The sequence below is a fragment of the Physella acuta genome, unplaced genomic scaffold, assembly GCF_028476545.2.
Source record: "Physella acuta isolate Inbredline_101_S28 unplaced genomic scaffold, ASM2847654v3 ptg000243l, whole genome shotgun sequence".
Classification (NCBI taxonomy): Eukaryota; Metazoa; Mollusca; class Gastropoda; family Physidae; genus Physella; species Physella acuta.
Window position 1 is genome coordinate 68,494 of NW_026731762.1, and position 9,914 is coordinate 78,407.

General features: G+C 35.7%; 2 protein-coding genes across 2 annotated transcripts; one reads left to right on the plus strand and one right to left on the minus strand.

The window, feature by feature from the left end:
• The first annotated feature begins 1,035 nt into the window (after window positions 1-1,035).
• LOC131938404 (uncharacterized) lies at window positions 1,036-5,558 on the plus strand. The gene is made up of 7 exons (XM_059296408.1): window positions 1,036-1,192; window positions 2,239-2,310; window positions 2,726-2,806; window positions 3,456-3,525; window positions 3,847-3,934; window positions 4,072-4,163; window positions 4,532-5,558. Exons 1-7 carry the CDS (start codon window positions 1,055-1,057, stop codon window positions 5,122-5,124), a joined length of 1,134 nt encoding a protein of 377 aa, XP_059152391.1. The 5' UTR covers window positions 1,036-1,054; the 3' UTR covers window positions 5,125-5,558.
• A 1,460-nt stretch (window positions 5,559-7,018) lies between these two features.
• On the minus strand, window positions 7,019-9,700 carry LOC131938406 (translocator protein). Its single transcript, XM_059296410.1, has 4 exons — window positions 9,598-9,700; window positions 8,990-9,091; window positions 8,265-8,480; window positions 7,019-8,099 (listed from the first exon to the last, which is right to left on the minus strand). The coding sequence occupies exons 2-4, from the start codon at window positions 9,089-9,091 to the stop codon at window positions 7,926-7,928; spliced, it is 492 nt and encodes a 163-aa protein (XP_059152393.1). The 5' UTR covers window positions 9,598-9,700; the 3' UTR covers window positions 7,019-7,925.
• Between the last annotated feature and the right edge of the window lie 214 nt (window positions 9,701-9,914).

The window sequence follows — 9,914 nt, forward strand, 5'->3', positions numbered from 1 at the left end:
TAAAGATGTATTGTCCAGCTAAAGATGTATTGTCCAGCTAAAGATGTGCTGTCAAGCTAAAGATGTGTTGTCTAGTCCAGCTAAAGATGTGCTGTCTTGTCCAGCTGAAAATGTGCTGTCTAGTCCATCTAAAGATGTGCTGTCCAGCTAAAGATGTGTTGTCCAGCTAAAGATGTGCTGTCTAGTCCTGCTAAAGATGTGTTGTCCAGCTAAAGATGTGCTGTTTAGTCCTGTTAAAGATGTGTTGTCCAGCTAAAGATGTGTTGTCCAGCTAAAGATGTGCTGTCTAGTCCAGCTAAAGATAAAGGTCTCGTCCAGCTAATGATGTGAGTCATCTTAGTCGTGACCTTCAGGTGAGGTCACTGAATCTTAAGGACGTCTCGTATAAGATCTGTATCAGGTGTAGCAATCAATGCATGCTGGGACTGCCTTGATCCAATATCACCCATAGACCAGGGTGTCACATGTGAGTGTTTGGCGGTTATGAGAAACCGTTGTAAACAAACCAAAATCTTGAAAACGTTTCCCATTATTCGGTATCACATTTGTTGTAACCGCAAATAGATTCTCATCACGATTGTGTTTGTTCGTTGGTCCTGATGTGGAAACTGAGCCAAAATGTGATTTTATTATGAACCGACAGAAATTCCTACTCACAACTGAGTTTTCAAACTGACATTTGCCGGGACTGAAGAAGATAGAGAAATGTTGTGTGTGTGGGAGGGGGGGGGGGGTGGGGGTGGGAAGAGACAAGCGGACCATTAAACTTAGATACTAGTAAAACTCAATGCAACGAGTCTACATTTTGGATTGAGATTAATTAAGCCCAGAATTAGATCAATTTATATATTACTCTGCTACCCTCCCAATTAATTAAACAGATAAATTCAATAGTGTCGTTATTACTTAAAACTATAAATAGAATTTACGCATAGATTTTGCACATGCGAATGGAAATTCCTTAACAAATTTTGTTTTTCGTATTTTTGTTTAATTTATCGGACAAAAAAATTGAATATAAACTGAAACGTCATACTTGAAGATTTCTGAAAATATGGATACCATGTTAAACGATCTTGGCCAAATGCCAGAAATGTTTTCCCACCCAACAAGCCCAAAACGGGAGGATGAGATCAAATTGTTATCTGTGGACGTTGGTGATACCACAGGGAATAGGGAATATTCAGATGTTGTGAGTAGATTCTAAACATAATCTAAGGGATACTAAATTGTATTTGATCTATTAGTATTAGCCTACTTTAATAGTACTTTTAGCCCTATCCCGCAATGAAGATGGATGGAGGGGGGGGGGGGGGGCTTAGTTAGGGCGGGGAACAATAACCGAGCATAAATAAACTATTACATTACATTTCTGACCATTCAAGTTGAATTCAACATTTAATTTTGTGCGCCTTTTCCTGAGAAGTGTTAACATAATTTATTTCCATTTTCACGAACTCATGTTGTTGTTATAAAATGTTAGCTACAGCTTTTTTTTTGGGGGGGGGGGGGATATATAGACCAGCCAAAAAGACTTGGCTGTCTTTTTGGTTACTTCTATGGCGTATGACGCTTCTTTGATCGGAGACAGGGATGGGGAGAGAAAATAATCCGCTAGAATTTTGGATCAAGACTTTTGGCCTCCTTGATGGACCTTGGAACAAGATTGTGGGCTCCATGTCCACTTAGGTCTTCAGTGCTTTTGATCATAAGGGTAGGCCTCTATTGGTCCAAAGCTCTGAGAGGCCTTGGATTAAGATGATGGACCCCATGTCCACTTAGGTTTTCAGTGCTTTTTATCATGAGGGTGGTGGGCCTTTCCTTGTCCACAGCTCTGAGGGGATCTTGGATTCAAATGATGGGCCCCATGTCCACTTTTCTGGTGGTACTTGGATCTATATTGAGGGCCCCATGTCCACTTTTCTGGTGGTACTTGGATCTATATTGAGGGCCCCATGTCCCCTTTATGCTGATGGGACTTGGATCAATACAGTGGTGCCCTTGTTTTAGCTTTGAAGAAAGAAGTTGTTAAGACAAATAATGTTGAACATGAGGATACTGGAAAATATAGGCAGCTGCTTGTTAGAACTTTGCACCAGTGCAGTGTTAAGTTCCCAGATGTTGCTTCTACTATCATTCCAATGGTAAGAACAAATATGTTAATATTTAGTGAAACAATCATTGATGCATTGCTCATCATAAATATGTACTGTATTCCTGTTTTAAAATACTTTTCAGCTGATGGAATGTTTGGGTGATACAAATCTCAGTGCCCAGCTGATCAACAGAAGTGACCAAGGAGCTGGTGAGGTAAGTGGACATTTGTTCTCTTATTTTAACTTGATGGCACTGAAGTAAACTTAATATAATGTTATACGTTTCAGTTAGGCTGTTATCTAATTCATACAATGAAGTGGATGTTTTTAGTTATTTAATATTCAATGCTTAGTTTTGACTGTTACTTAATTCATACAGTGAACTTCATGTTTAAGTTAATATAAAATTAGACCTCTATGTTTGGCTCTTATTTAATTCATACAATGAAGTTAATATTTAGAGTGAATGTAATGTTTACTGCTCAAATTTTATATCAAGTCAGTAAAGTTAATGTAATGTATTGACCCATTTTGCTGTTATTTGATTCATAAATTCAATGTTTAAATTTTTAAATAATGTTAACTTCTCAGCTATGACTGTATCTTCACTCTTACATTCTTTATCTTAGAACATGTTTGAGCTGACTCTATCACAAGCCATTGGAGTAAATAAAGATTCTCATCTTCTTGGATCTTATAAACTAAATAGGGTTTGTTAAACTAATTAATCGTTAAACTAATTAAAAATAGATATTTATTAGTACGGTAAAATACACTTTTTCACCTAACAGATCACAGGGCAGATGAAGTAAAGTTCTGACCGCACCACATGAATAGTAATAGTATAGTCAGCAACAGTGGCGTAGCGAGGTCGGGTGTCACTTAATGGTGTCCCCCCCCATAGCGACTCTTCCCGGGGACAAACTTTCAATTTTCGATTTGCACCCCCCCCCCCTCGATCTTTCGATTTGCACCCCCCCCCCCTCAAATTTTTCTCTATATATTTTACTATTTTTTGCCTTGATATCACCCCCCTACATGGTGTCACCCGGTGCGGTCCGCACCCTCCGCCCCCCCCCCTCGCTACGCCTCTGATCAGCAATGACTAGCAACCTTTACTTTCCCAGACTCAATCTGGTTCTTATAAGAGCTGGATGGACTAAATAAACACACACGAGTTGTATTTTAACTAACCTATACATATATATAGTGATTATTTACATAGAAACTTAAGATAGCTGTGCCATTTTTTTAAATAGACAATCTAATTTTAGCTTTTCTTTTTATAAATACTGACAAACACTTCTGATAGACAACAAAAATGGCAGTGTATCTTCATTTAATTTTTTTTACTTCCAGGCTCAGTATAATTTAAAAACTAAGTTGTTCTTCATCATGTGTTTGATAATGACAACTATGGTAAATGGAAGTAAGTCTACTATGAAAGTTTATTTTAAAAAACCTAAACAGTATTTAAATATATAGTAAGTTACCATTTTGAACCTGAGGTCCACGGGGCAGATGATGTAGAGTTAAGATGTTTCTGTGAACTCGGAATATGAAGTCAGCACTACCCCCAGCGGCTTTAACTTTCCCCAATGTGAGTGAGGTATACATTACAGCTGGGTAGACTCAGAGATATCCTTTGTACTTGAGGTGGTCTCAAAACTTGAGACTTACAGGTTAGCAGTCATGCTCATTATCATCCAAATCAAATTTAAATATATACAAACACATCATTTTTTTACAGGCTCAGCATCCAGTTGCTCAAGTATAGGAGAGGATTTAGGTCTATGCTCAAATACAAAGTTTTGTACCAGGCAAAGATGCTATGACCAGTAAGATTTTTTTAAAAATGTATCCATTCATCTTTCCATCAATCTTTTCAGCACTTTCATGTTGAACTTTGAGTGAAATTTAACTCCTACTGACCAAATTTTCTCCTCCAATTAATTATTTTTTATTTGATAAACAGGTCTGAGTTTATAATAAAACCAGAGTATAGATCTACCCTTGGCTCATTTCTGGAAGTCTGTGGATTAGTGGGTGGATTTCTGTACTTATTAAGTAAGTTATTCATTTTACTTTAATTCATAACTTACCAATTAGTGTTGATGTAGGCTGCAAAGTTGTGCCTAGAAAAGCAGCCAGACATAGACAAAATAACTGAGGTGAGGTGTTAAAGCTCTGCCTCAGTATTAGCAGAGAATTAAGTTGATATAAATTTTTCACCAAGAAGTTTGATGAGTGAAACTTTTTAAATAATCTTAATTCTTTATTTCAATTTGTATTTACAATATTTTTTTTTCTTCTAAATTTATTAATTTTCATCTAGAATAACAACTTTTGCCTTAATTTTTTAGCATAGAAAGAGATTTGTTTTTGTTTTTAAGTTAACAACTCTTATTAAGCTTGTTATTAATTTTTTTTTTCAGAAATTGTCTTGAAAATAATTAGGGCAATAGTGTTTACTGAGCGAGCCCCAATTGAAGCTCATGCTGAAGTTTATCTACCAGAGCCCCAATATGCACAGCCTCAGGTACCGCCATATGGACCACCCCAGTATGCACCACCACAATATACACCACCCCAAGCTCCAGAACAGCAATATGCACCACCCCAAGTTCAAGGACAGCAATATGCACCGCCCCAAGTTCAAGGACAGCAATATGCACCGCCCCAAGTTCAAGGACAGCAATATGCACCACCCCAAGTTCAAGGACAGCAATATGCACCGCCCCAAGTTCAAGGACAGCAATATGCTCAGCCCCAAGTTCAAGGACAGCAGTATGCACCACCCCAAGTTCAAGGACAGCAATATGCTCAGCCCCAAGTTCAAGGACAGCAGTATGCACAGCCTCAGGCTCCAGGACCCCAGTATGCATCACCCCAAGCGGGTCCAGGGCCCCAATATGCACAACCAGAAGCCCAGTATGCACCAGCCCAGCATGCACCAGAAGCCCAACCAGCACCACCCCAGCAAGCACCAGAACTGCACCTTGCAGCACCAGATGTATCAGGACCCTGAAGTGTGAACATTTGGTACATTTTCCTTAAGTGCCAGTAGCTTTTTTAAAATTCCTTTTTTAAATGTTCATTTAAGAATTTTATCTTATGGAGGAAAAGTAACGGTTGTTTTTATCTTGTTTCTTGTATTGACTATATAACAATTTTTTTTTCAAAAGTCCTTAGGGTATGCAAGTTAATTTTTCCATGCAATGTTATTCATAATTTCAGTATTTTTAGTAGTCAACAATACCATTTTTTATCACCCATGTATCTACTATATATAGTCATTCAGAAATGTGCAAGAACTTAATTAAATGTGCAACTGTGGACAAAAAAAAAATTTATTTGACAATTTTTAAAAAGTATATAATGGTGTTTAGATTAATTTAAATTTACATTGATTCGATATTTAAGAAATTATTTTTTTCTATATTAAATGGATAATTTAATCCATTTTATTTAGTGTTGTTTCCTTACTTGTAGTTAGATTATCTAAGTTAAAATAATACTACAATGTAGGATTACTAGCATTTGAGAATGACAGGTAGTATTGTAATAATTACATGAACAATACCTGAGCATTTAGGTCAGAACTGAACTGCATTCTAATTTGTTTTGGTTTCACAAAAATATTCCTCTTAAACAAGAAATTGTAGGTCAATTTGGGAAATTGCTGTGTGTGGATACAAAAATGTAGAACTAATTTCAAAGCATTTAGTTCAATAAATGTAAAGTTGAGTAAAATAATCCTCTTGGACCACTGATGAAGTAGGGTTCTCCTCTTTTTGTGACCTCAGCATATGGACAGTCTGCTCAGTTTATGCACATCCGCAAAAAATAATTGTTATAGTTTAAGAAAATATTGACAAGAAATTAATCACATTAGAGTACTGTTACTTAACAATACACTTAAGCCATCACAAAAATACACTGACAATACTTTGCTTCCCTATCTTAAGTTGAATTCTATGGTGGAGCAGCATTGAGCTGACAATGCCTATATTTAAATAATTATGTCCCCTGGAGGTTAATAAATCACCATCTTGGGTCTGTAGGTTAGTGTTTCTGTAGGCCTGTTCTGTCAGGTCTACAATATTATCTGTTGAATGTGGTGTAAGAAAATGCTGTTCCCAGCCGTCAAATTAGCGCTTGACTGGAATGTGAAGAAGTGCACAGATGATTGACCATTGACTCTAATTTTAGCTTGCTTTTCTTTTAATAGTTTTAAGATTTGCTTCTATAGCCTATCTCTATCCAAGAACAAACTACAAGGCAGGAATTGTTTGATTGGAGTTTCTATCCTAGATGGGTTGCTGCCCAAGCTATCAGGCCTCATCTGCCCGGGGGGAGGGGGGGTTTAAACTAGGAACTTAACAGTTTAGCAGCAACAAGCTGTACTTACCTGACCACGCCAACACTTTATAGTGAGACAATGAATTAAAATATTTTTTAAACAAAAACCAACAAGTGTATTATAAATAAACTATTTATTTATTTTCTACAATGAAAAATCTGATCACACACAGATGCTTATTACATTACATAAGTCCATAATAAAACTAGTTGAATAGATTAACAAGTCACCTATGTTTAACTTTTTATGATGCAGATGTAATTCTTGTTTAACAAGGCTCTTGTGGAATGAAATGACATATAAATGTCTTTCGGGGTGATCACAGTACTCTCCCCTTAATTGCACACATAATGGTAAAGAGGATAAAAATTGAAAAAATATTGCGAGTAAAAAAAGCATGGCAGTCAGACATCTTTCCTGAAAACGACTCTTCATTACTTAAGAAATTACAGTAAAAATAGAAACAGATAATAACAGAACAATGTTGAGTCTTGTAATTCCTATTTGAAACTGAAAACATTTCCTAAAGTACCATAATATGAAGGTTATAATTGTTATATATTAACAGAAACGAGCTTCTATTTTACACTAAAATAAGATACACTGTAGCCATGTGATTAGTGAGTCACATGTGACATCTTACCCTTTATCCAATTAAGTTCAATATTTCAATTTGATTAGCACTAGTAAATATTTAATTTAGATGACAAAGTAATTCAGATGTTATTTGCCTAGACCAGGGGTCGGCAACCTTTTGAAGCGGAAGAGCCAAAAGTTACAATTTTCAAAATTTCCCTGGTTTTAAAGAGCCACTAACATTTTTTAAGTTCAACTATTTTATTTTTATATTAAGATTATTAGTATTTGTTCAATGAGCTGGAGAGCCGCAGGTTGCCGACCCCTGGCCTAGACAACTACATTGTAGGAGGCTGGTTAGATTTTATATTTTGATTGTCTACAGTAAAGATGTAGGAATACAAATTGGAAAAGCAAAAAATGAAAGCACATATTCATGCGAATGAAATTACACATTAACACTGCAGTATCGTGTCACTGAATAATTTTTTTAAAGAATGAAAGCAGTATAATTTATTGTACTACATAAATATACTAATCAAACTATGGCTATTACAGAGCACAGTAAAAGGTTACATTTATCTATGTATCATAAAACTACCAGTACAAGTAATTACTTTACATTTACACTTTTATGATACATTAATTAGAATGTCAATTTAGAAATTAAAATAAATTCCAAGTAGAAAAATGTAAAATTCCAAGTCAAAACATTTAGAAAACTTTCTGTTGCACAAACAGCTGGAGTCAAACATAAATTGCAAGAGATTCTTACTATTCAACACAAGAAAAATAAAAATCTACTTGACTCAGTGACCAAAACAACTCTGGGATTCAATACTCTTTTTGGTGCATGGAAGATCAAAAGGCAAAAATGTAACATTTTATCTTTACTCTTTTTTTGGGTCAGGGTTGTCTCTCCAAATTCTGTAAGTTAGGACAGATGCAAATGAGACCCATCCCAGGTAAGGCAGCATGAGGTAGGAAGCTGTTTCATTGATGCCATGGAACAGGTAGGTGGTTCCAGCAATACTACCCCACAAGAACACTATTTCTATCAGACCCTAAGAAATAGACATTTTAAAGATATTAGGAAATGCTTAAAATACTGATTGGGAGTTGTTTTTTGACATTTTCTTTTAATATAAAATTTGTATTCACTAGGATGAGTAAAATAATCATGTAGGCCTACAATAAATCTTAATCATTCAATTACAAAGTGAACTCACCCATTTAAGACTGTGTGCTCCAAAGAAAATTGGAGTCCAGGCCCAATTTAAAGCCAGCTGGGTGCCATAAGCAGCAAGTGGTAGGGCAGCATCACCACCAAACCCGCCCCCATCACGCCACACCAAATAAGAGGCATAGCCCATACTACAGTAGAGAGCTGTCCAAACTGGTGGAAAGACTTGGTTTGGTGGACGCCATGAGGGACGTTTTAAGCCCTGAAATGTAAACATTACCATTTTTTTTTAAATTATGATAAAATTATTTTGAGAAAAAAAAAACCCATAGTATTGATATTCTTTCAATTTTCAAATGCACATTAACAACGGTTAACAGCCTACCAAGAAATATTACATCACAAACATAGCAAGTAAAGTTCCTCATTAGACCTACAATCCATTGGGCAAATGAAGAATTCATATATTCAACCTAGGCATGTAAAGGGCTGGAGTGGTCAACACTATGCCCAGCGTCCTTTACTTTCTTAAATGTAAGTCAGATACTCATCATAGCTGGGTGGACTCAGTGACATTCTACTGTCACTAGCCAGAACCAATATCCAAACTAGAGACCTTTGTTAGCAGCCACTCTCTCTACCATTCAACCGCACCAAACCATGCCAAACTTGTTAAGGTTTTTATTTTATTTATTTTTAGGCCTATTAACCAATCCACATAGAAAGTAAAGCCTGTAACTTTGAGCTAAGAATTATCTTCAGCAAACTTACCTCATACCATGTTTTTATGTTTCCCCTGGTAATAAAACCTCCAGCTATTCCTCCGATGTTTGGAAGAATTATAGCAGTGGCCGGGGCAATATAGTCAGACATCTAATAAAATGAAGAGAACTTAATTATTAATTGGCATGATAATTTAAAATTAATTTATTAGAAAATTAGATATATAATAATAAGTGAAGTACTTAAAAATAGGAGTTGTAACTGTGAAGAATCAGTGAAGATTATTCAAGATAGCTGCTTGCATATGTATTATGTTTGTTTGCTGAAATTTGTATTTATTTGGGCCGAGAGGGGTGGCGTGCAGTTTGATGCCCTGGATGACCCATAGTCGGATAGATCACTCTAGATCTAGATAGAGTCTAGATCTAGAATCTAAGTCTAAATCTAGATCTACGGAAGATATTTCCAGTCGACCCTCCCTGCTGACAGAACGAACACCCGGCCGGCTTTTGCGACTGATTGAATTTGATGAATTTTTTAAAACAAGTTTTGGTAGTAAATGGGTAGGCTTAATTAGATCTAAATTAAAATATGGGCAATGCAAATATACGAATTAACTTTAATGAACTTGACATAAAAACAGTTATTGCGCTTACACTTAGAAGACAAGTGACGTCGCAAATAAACACAGAACTGATGTTATGACTGAAAACTGAGGATGCTGCAACGATTAACACCTTGACCTTTACACCTTATGTAATGCATAAAACTTTAAACTAGGATAGGATTAGATTCTGTAAAAGATTGATGTAGATCTAGGCCTCAATTTTTTTTTAAACGTATGTTTTAAATTTTATTTAAAATTACAAAAATATAACTTTAATTTGACTACACATTTTTTGGTGTTACAGTTTATTATTTTGGAATGATTGCATAATCTAGCACTAACTTAGTTTTACAAATACAAAAATAA

What these genes read in the sequence shown, in the direction of transcription:
- LOC131938404 (XM_059296408.1), top strand. Translation starts at nt 1,055, where the DNA reads ATGGATACCATGTTAAACGATCTTGGCCAAATGCCAGAAATGTTTTCC. An exon ending in GTGACCAAGGAGCTGGTGAG is followed by an intron (nt 2,311 to 2,725) that starts GTAAGTGGACAT and finishes TCTTTATCTTAG; the next exon opens with AACATGTTTGAGCTGACTCT. An exon ending in GACAACTATGGTAAATGGAA is followed by an intron (nt 3,526 to 3,846) that starts GTAAGTCTACTA and finishes ATTTTTTTACAG; the next exon opens with GCTCAGCATCCAGTTGCTCA.
- LOC131938406 (XM_059296410.1), bottom strand. Translation starts at nt 9,091, where the DNA reads ATGTCTGACTATATTGCCCCGGCCACTGCTATAATTCTTCCAAACATC. An exon ending in ACATAAAAACATGGTATGAG is followed by an intron (nt 8,481 to 8,989) that starts GTAAGTTTGCTG and finishes TTTACATTTCAG; the next exon opens with GGCTTAAAACGTCCCTCATG. An exon ending in GAGCACACAGTCTTAAATGG is followed by an intron (nt 8,100 to 8,264) that starts GTGAGTTCACTT and finishes TCTATTTCTTAG; the next exon opens with GGTCTGATAGAAATAGTGTT.